The following is an 18,283-nucleotide window of genomic DNA, read 5'->3' as shown; positions in this document are numbered from 1 at the left end:
TATGGTTTCGTGGGCGCCATGGTTTTCTGTCGTTACCATCCACACAAGCGCTGTGAGCATTTTTGTGAGGATCATGCGCAGCAGCTATGCAGCATCTGCCTCCGTGAGAAGCACAGGGGATGCACTGTCGGAGATGAAAATTCGTACAAGGAATATTACGGGCGGCGTGTCCGCGACGCCGGTCACGTGATCGAGGAGAAGAAAAATGACGTCATCGAGAAAACGAATGGGGTTGTTCACGCGCTTGATACAGGAATCGTGCGTCTGGTGAAATACCAGCGTGATCTTGACGGCGTGGTCAAGCGTCTTCATGAAATGAAGGATGAGATTGAGGGACAGCGCGCAGGAATCCGGCAGACGTCACAGAATCTGCGCGACATTGAGCGGTCTCTTACCACTGCAAACGAACTCAAGCAGTGTAAACAGTGCTACAATGACGTTGACATTGAAAGGATCAAGTTTGAGAGAAAGCAGAAGAAAATCATCCAGTCGCCGGGGAGATTCCACGATGAGATTAAGATTCACTTTACTGGACTATCAAAGAAACTTAAGGGTGTACGTAATGAGATGGATTCCGAACTTACTGCCAGCCAAGCCAGGCTCCAACTTCCGGACGACGGTCGGGCACAGAGTCAGCTTTCTAATTATAATCCACCATCTATGGATATTAGCCGGAAGTTCGCAAAGATGCGCGGACGTCACTCAGTCGCCGCTAGCTACGGCCATGGCGGACGGACCCATCGCCGCGCAATCCCTGGCGACGACGGTCGTTTTACAAACTACGTGTACGAGAAACGCGTCAAGTTGCCGGCACTTCCGGGAATCACCCAAAAGCCGCCGCACCACCGCCGCCGCCTCGACATCAAGTTCCCAGGCTTTGGAGCGCCTGGATCGGCTAAGGACGCAAGGTGGCACATGACTTGATTGCCATCAAATACCATATTTTAGTGATTAATTCGTTATACTAATCATAATTATAATGCAGTATTTTTATAGTCGTATTTCGTTGTCTGTTTTGTATAACTTGAAAACAAAGCTTAATGCAAAGATGTAAACAAGGGAGAATCGTATCTAAAAATATGTATGTATTCAAATGTGTATCTGGACGACTTACTATTGTATAAAACTTCTGTTCCTTTTTATGAAATATGTTTGTAATTGTTTTCTTTCCTCTGTTTTGTTATTGTTGTTGTTGTATTACATATGTTACACAATAAAAATATAATCTAAACCATGTATGAACACTAGTATTCAAAAGTTGTTTATATTGCTCCTGGGTTGACCTTACGCGTTCAAATTGCTCGTAAGCTTACCTAAATTGCTCCTAAGTTTACCTAAATTACTCCTTAGTTTATCTCCTTAGTCTACCTAAATTGCTCCTTAGATTACCTAAATTGCAACTTCGTTGACATAAAAAGCTCCTTTGTTTACCTAAATTGCAATTTCATTTACCTAAATTGCTCCTTAGTTTACCTAAATTGCAACTTCGTTGACCTAAATTGGTCCTTAGTTGACCTAAATTGCTCCTTAGTTTACCTGAATTGCAACTTCGTTGACCTAAATTGGTCCTTAGTTAAACTAAATGGCTCCTTCGTTGACCTGAATTGCAACTTCGTGGACCTAAATTGGTCCTTAGTTATCTGAATGGCTCCTTCGTTGACCTGAATTGCAACTTCGTGGACCTAAATTGGTCCTTAGTTAAACTAAATGGCTCCTTCGTTGACCTGAATTGCAACTTCGTTGACCTAAATTGGTCCTTAGTTAAACTAAATGGCTCCTTCGCTGACCTGAATTGCTGCTTAGTTAACCTTAATGGCTCCTTAGTTTACCGAAGATGTTCAAAATGTTCTTTAGTTGGCCAAAGTTGTTCAAATTGTTCTCAAGTTGATCTTAGTAATTAAAATTAGTATTTTATGAACTAAATTGTTCAAAATGATCCTATTGGTATACCTATCACCACAGGTACAGACGCCACAACTGGTATTTCCTATCACCACATTACAGACGCCACAAACTGGTATACCCTACACACAGTACAGACGCCACAACTGGTATACCTATCACCACAGCTACAGACGCCACAACTGGTATTACCTATCACCACAGGTACAGACGCCACAACTGGTTACCTATCACCACAGCTACAGACGCCACAACTGGTGTACCTATCACCACAGCTACAGACACCACAACTGGTGTACCTATCACCACAGGTACAGACGCCACAACTGGTATACCTATCACCACAGGTACAGACGCCACAACTGGTATACCTATCACCACAGCTACAGACGCCACAACTGGTACACTATCACAAAGCTACAGACGCCACAATTGGTATACCTATCACCACAGCTACAGACGCCACATCTGGTGTACCTATCACCACAGCTACAGACGCAACCACTGGTGTACCTATCACCACAAATACAGACGCCACCACTGGTGTACCTATCACCACAGCTACAAAGGCCACCACTGGTGTATCAATCACAACAGCTAAAGTGACCATCAGTGGTTTACCTATCACCATAGCTACAGACGCCACAACTGGTATACCTATCACCACAGGTACAGACCCCACAATTGGTATACCTATCACCACAGCTACAGACGCCACAACTGGTATACCTATCACCACAGCTACAGACGCCACAACTGGTTTACCTATCACCACAGGTACAGACGCCACAACTGGTTTACCTATCACCACAGGTACAGACGCCACCACTGGGGTACCTATCACCACAGCTACAAAGGCCACCACTGGTGTATCAATCACAACAGCTAAAGTGACCATCACTGGTTTACCTATCACCATAGCTACAGACGCCACAACTGGTATACCTATCACCACAGGTACAGACGCCACAACTGGTATACCTATCACCACAGCAACAGACGCCACAACTGGTATACCTATCACCACAGGTACAGACGCCACAACTGGTATACCTATCACCACAGCTACAGACGCCACAACTGGTATACCTATCACCACAGGTACAGACGCCACAACTGGTATACCTATCACCACAGCTACAGACGCCACAACTGGTATACCTATCACCACAGCTACAGACGCCACAACTGGTGTACCTATCACCACAGGTACAGACGCCACAACTGGTATACCTATCACCACAGGTTCAGACGCCACAACTGGTATACCTATCACCACAGGTACAGACGCCACAACTGGTATACCTATCACCACAGCTACAGACGCCACAACTGGTATACCTATCACCACAGCTACAGACGCTAAAACTGGTTTACCTATAGCAACAGCTACAGACGCCACAACTGGTATACCTATCACCACAGGTACAGACGCCACAACTGGTATACCTATCACCACAGCTACAGACGCCACAACTGGTGTACCTATCACCACAGCTACAGACGCCACATCTGGTGTACCTATCACCACAGCTACAGACGCCACATCTGGTGTACCTATCACCACAGCTACAGACGCCACAACTGGTATACCTATCACCACAGCTACAGACGCCACAACTGGTATACCTATCACCACAGCTACAGACGCCACAACTGGTATACCTATCACCACAGCTACAGACGCCACAACTGGTATACCTATCACCACAGGTACAGACGCCACAACTGGTTTACCTATCACCACAGCTTCAGACGCCACAACTGGTATACCTATCACCACAGGTACAGACGCCACAACTGGTATACCTATCACCACAGCTACAGACGCCACAACTGGTTTACCTATCACCACAGGTACAGACGCCACAACTGGTGTACCTATCACCACAGTTACAGACGCCACAACTGGTATACCTATCACCACAGCTACAGACGCCACAACTGGTATACCTATCACCACAGGTACAGACGCCACAACTGGTATACCTATCGCCACAGCTACAGACGCCACAACTGGTATACCTATCACCACAGCTACAGACGCCACATCTGGTGTACCTATCACCATAGGTACAGACGCCACAACTGGTATACCTATCACCACAGCTACAGACGCCACAACTGGTATACCTATCACCACAGCTACAGACGCCACATCTGGTGTACCTATCACCACAGCTACAGACGCAACCACTGGTGTACCAATCACCACAGATACAGACGCCACCACTGGTGTACCTATCACCACAGCTACAAAGGCCACCACTGGTGTATCAATCACAACAGCTAAAGTGACCATCACTGGTTTACCTATCACCATAGCTACAGACGCCACAACTGGTTTACCTATCACCACAGGTACAGACGCCACAACTGGTTTACCTATCACCACAGGTACAGACGCCACAACTGGTATACCTATCACCACAGCTACAGACGCCACAACTGGTATACCTATCACCACAGCTACAGACGCCACAACTGGTATACCTATCACCACAGGTACAGACGCCACAACTGGTATACCTATCACCACAGCTACAGACGCCACAACTGGTATACCTATCACAACAGCTACAGACGCCACACCTGGTGTACCTATCACCACAGCTACAGACGCAACCACTGGTATACCTATCATCACAGATACAGACGCCACCACTGGTGTACCTATCACCACAGCTACAAAGGCCACCACTGGTGTATCAATCACAACAGCTAAAGTGACCATCACTGGTTTACCTATCACCATAGCTACAGACGCCACAACTGGTATACCTATCACCACAGGTACAGACCCCACAATTGGTATACCTATCACCACAGCTACAGACGCCACAACTGGTTTACCTATCACCACAGGTACAGACGCCACAACTGGTATACCTATCACCACAGCTACAGACGCCACAACTGGTATACCTATCACCACAGCTACAGACGCCACAACTGGTTTACCTATCACCACAGGTACAGACGCCACAACTGGTATACCTATCACCACAGGTACAGACGCCACAACTGGTAAACCTATCACCACAGCTACAGACGCCACAACTGGTATACCTATCACCACAGCTACAGACGCCACAACTGGTATACCTATCACCACAGCTACAGACGCCACTACTGGTATACCTATCACCACAGGTACAGACGCCACAACTGGTATACCTATCACCACAGGTACAGACGCCACAACTGGTATACCTATCACCACAGCTACAGACGCCACAACTGGTATACCTATCACCACAGCTACAGACGCCACAACTGGTATACCTATCACCTTAGGTACAGACGCCACAACTGGTATACCTATCACCACAGCTACAGACGCCACAAATGGTATACCTATCACCACAGCTACAGACGCCACAACTGGTATACCTATCACCACAGCTACAGACGCCACAACTGGTATACCTATCACCACAGCTACAGACGCCACAACTGGTATACCTATCACCACAGGTACCGACGCCACAACTGGTATACCTATCACCACAGCTACAGACGCCACAACTGGTATACCTATCACCTCAGCTACAGACGCCACATCTGGTGTACCTATCACCACAGCTACAGACGCCACAACTGGTATACCTATCACCACAGCTACAGACGCCACAACTGGTTTACCTATCACCACAGGTACAGACGCCACAACTGGTATACCTATCACCACAGCTACAGACGCCACAACTGGTTTACCTATCACCACAGCTACAGACGCCACAACTGGTATACCTATCACCACAGGTACAGACGCCACAACTGGTATACCTATCACCACAGCTACAGACGCCACAACTGGTATACCTATCACCACAGCTACAGACGCCACAATTGGTATACCTATCACCACAGCTACAGACGCCACATCTGGTGTACCTATCACCACAGCTACAGACGCAACCACTGGTGTACCTATCACCACAGATACAGACGCCACCACTGGTGTACCTATCACCACAGCTACAAAGGCCACCACTGGTGTATCAATCACAACAGCTAAAGTGACCATCAGTGGTTTACCTATCACCATAGCTACAGACGCCACAACTGGTATACCTATCACCACAGGTACAGACCCCACAATTGGTATACCTATCACCACAGCTACAGACGCCACAACTTGCATACCTATCACCACAGGTACAGACGCCACAACTGGTATACCTATCACCACAGCTACAGACGCCACAACTGGTATACCTATCACCACAGGTACAGACGCCACAACTGGTATACCTATCACCACAGGTACAGACGCCACAACTGGTATACCTATCACCACAGCTACAGACGCCACAACTGGTATACCTATCACCACAGCTACAGACGCCACAACTGGTATACCTATCACCACAGGTACAGACGCCACAACTGGTATACCTATCACCACAGGTACAGACGCCACAACTGGTTTACCTATCACCACAGCTACAGACGCCACAACTGGTATACCTATCACCACAGGTACAGACGCCACAACTGGTATACCTATCACCACAGCTACAGACGCCACAACTGGTATACCTATCACCACAGGTACAGACGCCACAACTGGTATACCTATCACCACAGCTACAGACGCCACAACTGATTTACCTATCACCACAGGTACAGACGCCACAACTGGTGTACCTATCACCACAGCTACAGACGCCACAACTGGTATACCTATCACCACAGCTACAGACGCCACAACTGGTATACCTATCACCACAGGTACAGACGCCACAACTGGTATACCTATCACCACAGCTACAGACGCCACAACTGGTATACCTATCACCACAGCTACAGACGCCACATCTGGTGTACCTATCACCACAGGTACAGACGCCACAACTGGTATACCTATCACCACATCTACAGACGCCACAACTGGTATACCTATCACCACAGCTACAGACGCCACAACTGGTTTACCTATCACCACAGCTACAGACCCCAAAATTGGTATACCTATCACCACAGCTACAGAGGTCACAACTGGTGTACCTATCACCACAGCTACAGACGCCACAACTGGTTTACCTATCACCACAGGTACAGACGCCACAACTGGTATACCTATCACCACAGCTACAGACGCCACAACTGGTATACCTATCACCACAGCTACAGACGCCACAACTGGTATACCTATCACCACAGGTACAGACGCCACAACTGGTATACCTATCACCACAGCTACAGACGCCACAACTGGTATACCTATCACCACAGCTACAGACGCCACATCTGGTGTACCTATCACCACAGGTACAGACGCCACAACTGGTATACCTATCACCACATCTACAGACGCCACAACTGGTATACCTATCACCACAGCTACAGACGCCACAACTGGTATACCTATCCCCACAGCTACAGACGCCACAACTGGTATACCTATCACCACAGGTACAGACGCAACCACTGGTGTACCTATCACCACAGATACAGACGCCACCACTGGTGTACCTATCACCACAGCTACAAAGGCCACCACTGGTGTATCAATCACAACAGCTAAAGTGACCATCACTGGTTTACCTATCACCACAGCTACAGACGCCACAACTGGTATACCTATCACCACAGCTACAGACCCCAAAATTGGTATACCTATCACCACAGCTACAGAGGTCACAACTCGTGTACCTATCACCACAGCTACAGACGCCACAACTGGTATACCTATCACCACAGGTACAGACGCCACAACTGGTATACCTATCACCACAGCTACAGAGGTCACAACTGGTTTACCTATCACCACAGCTACAGACGCCACAACTGGTTTACCTATCACCACAGCTACAGACGCCACAACTGGTATACCTATCACCACAGCTACAGACGCCACAACTGGTATACCTATCACCACAGGTACAGACGCCACAACTGGTATACCTATCACCACAGCTACAGACGCCACAACTGGTATACCTATCACCACAGATACAGACGCCACAACTGGTATACCTATCACCACAGCTACAGACGCCACAACTGGTATACCTATCACCACAGGTACAGACGCCACAACTGGTATACTTATCACCACAGCTACAGACGCCACAACTGGTATACCTATCACCACAGCTACAGACGCCACATCTGGTGTACCTATCACCACAGGTACAGACGCCACAACTGGTATACCTATCACCACAGCTACAGACGCCACAACTGGTGTACCTATCACCACAGCTACAGACGCCACAACTGGTATACCTATCACCACAGGTACAGACGCCACAACTGGTATACCTATCACCACAGGTACAGACGCCACAACTGGTATACCTATCACCACAGGTACAGACGCCACAACTGGTATACCTATCACCACAGGTACAGACGCCACATCTGGTGTACCTATCACCACAGCTACAGATGCAACCACTGGTGTAACTATCACCACAGATACAGACGTCACCACTGGTGTACCTATCACCACAGCTACAAAGGCCACCACTGGTGTATCAATCACAACAGCTAAAGTGACCATCACTGGTTTACCTATCACCATAGCTACAGACGCCACAACTGGTATACCTATCACCACAGGTACAGACCCCACAATTGGTATACCTATCACCACAGCTACAGAGGTCACAACTGGTGTACCTATCACCACAGCTACAGACGCCACAACTGGTATACCTATCACCACAGCTACAGACGCCACAACTGGTTTACCTATCACCACAGGTACAGACGCCACAACTGGTTTACCTATAACCACAGGTACAGACGCCACAACTGGTTTACCTATCACCACAGGTACAGACGCCACAACTGGTAAACCTATCACCACAGCTACAGACGCCACAACTGGTATACCTATCTCCACAGCTACAGACGCCACAACTGGTATACCTATCACCACAGGTACAGACGCCACAACTGGTATACCTATCACCACAGCTACAGACGCCACAACTGGTATACCTATCACCACAGCTACAGACGCCACATCTGGTGTACCTATCACCACAGCTACAGACGCAACCACTGGTATACCTATCACCACAGATACAGACGCCACCACTGGTGTACCTATCACCACAGCTACAAAGGCCACCACTGGTGTATCAATCACAACAGCTAAAGTGACCATCACTGGTTTACCTATCACCATAGCTACAGACGCCACAACTGGTATACCTATCACCACAGGTACAGACCCCACAATTGGTATACCTATCACCACAGCTACAGACGCCACAACTGGTATACCTATCACCACAGTTACAGACGCCACAACTGGTTTACCTATCACCACAGGTACAGACGCCGCAACTGGTATACCTATCACCACAGCTACAGACGCCACAACTGGTATACCTATCACCACAGGTACAGACGCCACAACTGGTTTACCTATCACCACAGGTACAGACGCCACAACTGGTATACCTAGCACCACAGGTACAGACGCCACAACTGGTATACCTATCACCACAGCTACAGACGCCACAACTGGTATACCTATCACCACAGCTACAGACGCCACAACTGGTATACCTATCACCACAGCTACAGACGCCACAACTGGTATACCTATCACCACAGCTACAGACGCCACAACTGGTATACCTATCACCACAGGTACAGACGCCACAACTGGTATACCTATCACCACAGGTACAGACGCCACAACTGGTATACCTATCACCACAGGTACAGACGCCACAACTGGTATACCTATCACCACAGCTACAGACGCCACAACTGGTATACCTATCACCACAGCTACAGACGCCACAACTGGTTTACCTATCACCACAGGTACAGACGCCACAACTGGTATACCTATCACCACAGCTACAGACGCCACAACTGGTATACCTATTACCACAGGTACAGACGCCACAACTGGTATACCTATCACCACAGCTACAGACGCCACTACTGGTGTACCTATCACCACAGCTATAGACGCCACCACTGGTTTACCTATCACCACAGCTTTAAAAGAAACAACTGGTTTACCTATCATCACTGCTACAGAGGCCACCACTGGTGTACCTATCAGCACAGCTTTAAAAGAAACAACTGGTTTACCTATCACCACAGCTACAGCGGCCACCACTGGTTTACCTTTCACCACAGCTACAGAGCGGACAACTGGTTTACCTACCACCACAGCTACAGAGGCCACAACTAGTTTATATACCACAACTTCTTCGGAGGCCAGAACCGCTTTGCCTACCAATACTACTACAGAAGCCATAACCGGTGTGCCTACAATCACTACTTCAGAGGCCACAATCGGTTTACCTATCATCACAACTACAGAGGCAATAACTGCTTTACCTACAACCACAACTACGAAGGTCACAACTAATTATATTACCACTACTCATACTGTCGCTACAACTGGTTTATCAACCACTAACACTTCAGAAGCAACCCTTGGTTTGCCTACCACCACTACTACAGAGTCGATTTCTATTTCGTCTACCACCACTACCTCAGACGCAACTTCTGAGGTTCTGACCACCACCGCCACTAGTACAGAGGCTAATACTGGTGTGCCTATCACCACTACTGCAGAGGCCACTGCTGGTATTTCTACCACCAGTTCTGCAGAAGCCACTGCCCTGCCTTCCAACACAACCACACGGGTCACTTCTGCCTTGCCTTCTTCCACTTCTGCGAAGGCTACTACATTCTCGCCTACGACGACTACTACAATGGTCACTTCTTCCTTACCTTCTACCAATTTTCCAACCATGAAGCCAAATTTGGGTAAGAATATTATACAGGTATGAGTTGTGACACACTTTTTCGTTTTCACATTTTTTTGGTCTAAAGCCTTCGTTTGTAAAAGTATTTTGATAAACTAGCTTCAGTGAATTCAAATGTGGAGTTTTGTGTTCCAAGATGATCCATGCATGCTATTATTGATTTACTGATTCTTACATCAAACAATGAATTGTTGTGTTTAAAAAATGCCTTCTATTTTATTGTGTTCTTTCTTTCTTTGATGTGAAATTCTCTCTCACCTTACACACAGTGAGCGCAGTGGTTGTGTTCAACTTCACACTTGTGATCCAAGCAGAGTTTACAGACAAGCTCGGTCATGATGTCGACTTTAATGCCAATTTTAGGAGTCTGGTAAGAATCGCACCATTTACTTCACAAAGGGTGCCTTCAACTGTTTACTTGTTAGACACAGCAAATTCTGTAACTCGCTCGAATCAATTGTCACCTTTAATTTAATGCTCACTTCTAGGTTAATGTTTACAAAATATCCCACATCTGAGTCTAGACTCATACTCAGAAATATAAAGATTAAACATATATAATATAAAGATTTATAAAGGGAAAAAACATACATTTGTATTGCATATATTTTACAAAACATATGTGTATAATGTTGCTATAAAATATGCAGCATTTTTCATCATCAACGCTCTCAAAAAAGGAAATTTACTATGAAATTAAAATAATCAATTTTGAGTCTTGAGTCTTAACTCAGGCTCAAGACCGGACGTAAACATGGCCCCATAAATCTGTGTAAAATAAACCTATAACGTTTAAAGTTTGATTGTTTTATGTTAATTCATGTTCGAAAAGTACTCATTTTAAGGTTTCATTTGCTGAGTAAAACATTTTCCAAAAGAACGTTTGAGACGATGCCGAACCTCGACTTTATTTGTGTATGAAATATTGTGTTTGTCTTCATTCTAAAATATTTGAAGAAGAGAAATACATGTAATGAGCATTTACACGTCTCTCTGATTCAAGCACATCCCTTATTTGGTCCACAAATATTAAGATACAAAGGCCTGAAGTCACCGAACAACCGATCCGCGAACCGTCTTTTGTTTTAGCGTCATTTTTAATATGCCGTTCTAACAGGGTGCATTAATAATACACACTAAAACTTCTCATTTTAATCAGTTACATCCCTACTCTGTGGAAATGACTCAGATATGGTGCTGTATATTTATTGGATGTGCACTTTCAGTAGATAAAAATACAAAACAAAGGAGATATATATTTGTCGTACAAATGATGAATGTTCCACAACGCTCAGCAAAACGAAGTACCTGAAATCCGGGCGTTTTATCTTTTACCCGAGGGTAAAAATAAGTATATTACCTAAAACTCGTGTAACAAAATGAGAACCCAAGCCTTTGTTATTATTAAGGTCATTGACGATAAGGAACCGTCCAGATTTCGTACATTCGGTTATAGCGGATATATATAAGAAAGGTACGATAGTCGGTTGACATAATCTAACATAGAGGATCCTTAGTGTTTTGGACACTTTTACTCATGGTCAGGCTTAGTTTAGACATTTAATACTAAAACCATAACATTTATATTAAATACACGAAATCATCAGAAGCAAAAGCGATTACGGTGAAACCCGTAAACAGTCAAATACTTTATCATTCGGAACTCCTCGGCCATTTTTATCGTAAACAACCTCGGATGTATTTGGACGGTTTACATACTCAAAACGTGGCACGTTTAAGTCCGCTGCAAGCAGATCGCGTAGTAATTTTATTTAGCAATTAAACTTTATGACTTAACTCTTGGGAATCTAAATTATGTTTGCAATAATACACTTCACTTGCAATCAATTTAAACTTAAATCAATAAATACAACTCTAAAACACTACATTTAATTAATGATATAATTCAAAAATTTACAAATTTCTTCAGCTGATGTTTTTATCAATTTTTTTTTTATCAATTTTTTTTTATCAAATTTTAGTAAGAATATGACTTGGTAACTGTAACTTGTGAAAATTGGCAAAAAAATTATTTTTTTATTTTTTTTATTTTATTATCTTTGTAGATAAAATGTAGAGTTTGGTTAAGATTTGATAAAGTTATGGCCTCTTAAACAGGGTCATGTCGGCAAATACATGGAAATTCAGGGTCAAGTCGTCACCCTTTTCAAAGATAATAAAATTTAAAAAAAATTAAAAAATATTTTTTTGCCAATTTTCAGAAGTTACAGTTACCACATCATATTCTTACTAAAATTTGAGAAAAAAAAAAAAAAAAAAACGGACGGGGGCGTGGTGTGTCAAAACAACGCAACCTGCCCCCGTGGCATACAGTACATCCGATGTCGTTTTCGATAAAAATGGCGGAGGAGCACAGAATGATTCTTTATAACTTTCACTGAGACAGAAGAAGTTGGTTTGTTTCATTCTTAAACTATGTTAAATAGACGTTTAATTGATTACCCTATGATTTAAATCTCAAAGGAAGTATAAAAACGCAACTTACTTTTCAGACGAAAATACTATGTACTTCGTACGCCATTCGGAGCTCCTCGGCCATTTTATCGAAAACAACCTCGGATGTATTTGGATGGTTTACACACTCAAAAAGTGGTACGTTTAAGTCCGCTGCAAGTAGATCGCGTAGTAATTTTATTTAGCAGTTAAACTTTGTGACTTAACTCTTGGGATTCTTCATTATGTTTGCTATAATACACTTCAATGACAATAAATTTAAACTAAGATCAATAAATACAACTCTAAAACACTACATTTAACTAATGATATAATTCAAAATTTTACGAACTACTTCAACAGATGTACCGGCATACATCCGAGGTTGTTTTCGATAAAATGGCCGAGGTGTTCCGAATGCTTCGTACGCATGACATAAAAACCTACGCCCAACTGTACTATCCGGAAATGTTTATTTTCAGGGCTCCGGCCTAAATGATTCTAGGAACATAACACAACATACTAAGCCGCATCGTTGATGCATTGCATCAACATTAGACACATACTTTCGTATTTATTTCAGCTGATGAAGACGATGTTTAATAACATTCCACATGTAAACTTCACAGTCACTTTCAGGTAAAGGTTATTGCTTATTAATTAAAACTTCAAATTGAAGCTATTAAAATCCTGGTCATTCAAGATCATCGAGTACATTTTAAAAAGCTGGTTCTTGAAAATATACATTCGTGGAAACTTCCAATGCCGGTGTTTCTTACGGATCCTTCTCCAAATAAATGCTAATACTTCACTAAGACTGAAATACATTCTCTCATATAATCCCTATTCAATGTCGACTTAGCCAATAGTGTGTTGACTTGTTATGAACTTAGATATTCTACATCATGAATTTCGTCATAAACATCATAGACGCGCCTATTTATATATTGACCATGGTTAGGTAGAACGAAAAACCAGTCTAAGGCGAACAAGTATGGACGAAGGCGCCTATTTGTCACAATATTTAGTAATTTACTTGTATGATTGTATCAAATCATTTCTTAACTATTCCGTTTTTAGGACGAATACATTCAATATAAATGCAGTGTTACATGTTGATCGAAGTTCATTCATCCATTTAATATTTCATGTATACTCAGGTATATACACTCATTATTCATTACAGTGCAGGAAGTATACGGTGTCACATAGCGACGACAGTGCCACAAGAGAAACCAGGGATCGCACATGAAACCGTGAAGGCACTAGAAGATATCCGAATCAATACTAACGTCGCAAGAAACGTCATTGCCACAAATCTGACTCACCTTTTAACAAAGGTCCTCCATATCAATATCAGCGAGGACGCTATTGGAGTCAACAACTTTGTGGAAGAGATAGCGGGAGAAAAGGGTAACTTCTCTTGATATCAAACAGCTTCAATTCGTGTTATTGTTTTCCCATTCTCTCGAAGTTTTAAGGTTATTAAACTAAAATCAATATTTTATCAAATCGATCACCCAATTTTTAACAAACCGACCTCCTTGATGCGCTGGGAAATATGTTTACTGCATGTCATGATCAATTAGGCAGAAAATGGCATGATATCTAGTTTTACATGCAACATATTGTTTTAAATATGGTTATATTATCAATAAGAGCGGTAACTCATAATAGATAACTGTCCTACATAGGTTAATTTCTACTAATATTGAGTGCTATGGCTATAAACGGTACAATGTAATCCGTGGCGTTCACAACCGTCCAGCTAATTGATTACTATAGTAAATATTCATTTATATCTTGTTCATGTATTGTTTATAAACCTTTTTCCTAACAGAGGCATACGAACAGTCTCCCGACCCCTGTTCCTACTTTCGGTCAGACGTGTGCCCGACCACCGCCTACTATTTCACGTGCGCGGGGAATGGATCACCCTCTTGCAGACACAAATGCGAGGGGCCGAATGGGCAGGGCTTATGTGGGGATCATGGCACGTGCTTCTTTGGTCTCCAAGACAATGCACTGGCTTGCAAGTATGTCGATATGACAAATAAACGAGGGCGAGTGGTTTGGTAAAAAATGCACGAATGTGAATGATATATATGGTACATATTCAGATAAAACACTCTTTGAAATTAATTTACTGGTTCATTCGTATATGGAACATTGACTTGGGTGACGCTTTCGACTGAATAAATTACATTCAAAATAAAACATATGTTTGCATATATATTACATAAAGTCAGACTTTTAATTGCGTTTCTGGAAATTTGCTTCTTCAAAAAAGAGTGATACGGGCAAATCAGATAGTAAGGACAGGCACATTTTACATTTGGCGATTTCTAAAAATAGAACAATAATAACCCGTATGTTGCAGGTGCGAGGTGACATCATGGCACGTGTATCACGGCGCGCAATGTGAGCAGACGACAGCGACACTTTGGTTCGTGTTGGCGGTATCTCTGGGTACAGGAAGTGCTTTCCTGCTCATTCTTGTAGCCATCATTGTTTGGCTCTGCATACGCCGCCGACGAGATAAAAAGACGCACGGCGTCAGGTAATTAATTCGTAGGGTCATTTAAGGGTACAATATATGGATGTTAGCATCATTTTAGCATCCTTTTTACAAATTGGTGACGATTGCTTCAAACATAATTATATATGATAATAAGTCAATGGTCAACCCTGATTATTATTATTATTATTATTATCATTACTATTATAATTATTATTATTGTTATTATTATTATTATTATTATTATTATTATTATTATTATTATTATTATTATTATCTATTAATATATTAGTATATACACATATTATTTGTCTTTCAGTCTGTCTGATGACTTGGAATGGGAATTTTTGAGGGCTAAAGGGATTGGGACTCTTAGGGACCTCAGTTTCCGGTCACGCCCCGATAAGACGAGCCCCCTATACGGCCGATTCCACAGTCAACCTGGACATGTCAATGAGGTAAATTTAATACTTCAGCAACTTCGGTGTTGGAGGGTAAGGGGCTTTTAGAGACGTCGTTTATTTGAATACGTCAAAGAAACCTACCAGAGCATGATACATATCCCCTAACAGCAAGCTTCTTATTCTATCTTTAATTATAACCTAGTGTTAACTAATATTATCAAAAGTCTGTTATAAATATGTGATTTAATTGACTGACAGAAGAGTATGAAAAAAATGCTTCCAACATAGTAACTAGGTCAACAAAAATCGCCGAAGCGCAGCCTTGAGCGTCTGTTTTCTTATTCTCTAATTTTCTCTCCCAACAGACATTTGAACCGGTGTTTAGCGGAAATGGCCGACTGCGGGCGGGCATGTACCTTCCGACAGAACCAGAAGCTGGCGCCTCAAACGTGCCTTCCTTCCTTCGTATCGACACCGCAGCTGACGTAAGTATATGATCGTAATCTATGGTATCAATCGACTAAGGTAATGTTAACCAATTAAGCTGAGATCAACCGAGTAAGGTCATATCATCATATTTAGTTAATGTCAACCGATCAAAGAAATACAAACTGAAGTCGGTCACATACACCGACTCATGTGATTTCAGTTCATTGGGGAATTGTCACATGATTTTCACCGTATAGTCGTACCAACCGTATCCGGCATATACTGATTTCGGTCATTTTAACCGAATTAGGCCATATCAACTGATATCGCCCAAATCAACCGATTTTTATCATACATACTGAATTAGGCTATGTCAACCGATTTCAGTCATATATTGACTTCGTTCATTTTAACCGAATTAAGCCATATCAACTGGTATCGCCCATATCAACAGATTTTTGTCATATATAGCGAATTACACCATATCAACCAATTTCGGTCTTGTACCGATTTCGGTCATATAAACTGACTTGGGCAATATCAACTGATTTTGGTCTTAAAACGATTTTATTCATATCAACCGAATAAAACCATAACAACCGATTTCGGCCGAATATCGATTTTGGCCATATCAACCTGAAACTGTATTGTTAGCTATAACTATCTCTTTGATTTATTTGTGCTCTTTATGGACACCTTCATAAATTGGCATCAATATATCACCATTTAAATCAGCGCATTAAAATACTTCCATATATGCATTTTAATGGTTTCTTTCTGAATCATGTTGATGTTGGCCAAAGATAACGCATTTTCAAGCAACTTTTATATATAACTACTTTGTTTGCAGCCTGAATACTAGTTAGCTTACTTTCTATAGCCACCCGATATTCCACTAACCCTTCAACCCTAACTTGGTTAAAATCTGCTAGCTTAACTCATTTATTTAAGAAGTTATCTTGTTCTGTATTCTTGATTTTGTTCCCGTGTTGTTCTGTCAATGTTTGGTGGATGTTATTAGTTTCAAAACTGTGTTATCATTAATTACAGAAAAAATGTCAACAACTCTTTAAAAACAAATCCAAATTAGACATTTAAGATTTGGCACATCCTTATGATATTACTTAGGGCATGCTGAACTCACGTCTCTTATTTGTTTCCAGTACTCCATACAACGACCGACAGTTTCGTACGAACCATTGGACGCCTACAGAAACCTCTACTCAGATGTGAGTATAAGTGGAACAGTTCATTTACACCCAAATTAATCAGTGATCATGAACAATCATACATATCAATGTATATTACAATTCCAAATATCAATAAAAACATACTCTCAAAAATAAATAATAATTTTCGATTACAGACATGAACAAGCATCAACAATTACAACACTAATGTCCGAGTTTAGAATACCAAGTTGGTAATTTGGAAAATTTAATAATCGCCACATTTAAATCTAACACAATTTGTTAAAGCATTTTGAGCCACAATAGATTCTGATTCTGTTTTACAGGCATATAACACAGAGTTTCCGACAGACACACGCCCTAAGCCATCAGCTCCTGACATGGAAATTAGAACGATGGTTTAGTTGCCATGGCACTGGAAGTTTTAATATAAGTTGCGCGCGCATAACCAGCTGGTCTGAACATGCGCGAACATATTATAGCGCTTTGGTACATTTTATTTCATTATCATTTAATCATATTATGATATTTCCTTTATTGTATTTTGCTTGACAGAAAATATAACCAGTTACATTCCTTTATTGTTGTTAATGTTTTATTATGTTTATGGATATTAAAATATAGCCT

At 42.6% G+C, this 18,283-nt stretch overlaps 1 protein-coding gene across 1 annotated transcript; it reads left to right on the top strand.

Moving 5' to 3' along the window:
* The first annotated feature begins 1,040 nt into the window (after positions 1-1,040).
* LOC128241112 (uncharacterized) lies at positions 1,041-16,534 on the top strand. The gene is made up of 14 exons (XM_052958089.1): positions 1,041-1,050; positions 1,963-2,571; positions 2,716-3,701; positions 3,744-4,209; positions 4,300-4,695; positions 4,876-8,565; positions 8,656-10,662; positions 10,931-11,031; positions 13,699-13,754; positions 14,302-14,528; positions 14,956-15,151; positions 15,496-15,675; positions 15,953-16,091; positions 16,403-16,534. Exons 1-14 carry the CDS (start codon positions 1,041-1,043, stop codon positions 16,532-16,534), a joined length of 9,195 nt encoding a protein of 3,064 aa, XP_052814049.1.
* Positions 16,535-18,283: the final 1,749 nt, after the last annotated feature.

The sequence above is a fragment of the Mya arenaria genome, chromosome 7, assembly GCF_026914265.1.
Source record: "Mya arenaria isolate MELC-2E11 chromosome 7, ASM2691426v1".
Classification (NCBI taxonomy): Eukaryota; Metazoa; Mollusca; class Bivalvia; order Myida; family Myidae; genus Mya; species Mya arenaria.
This window is presented reverse-complemented; position numbering and strand designations above follow the sequence as displayed.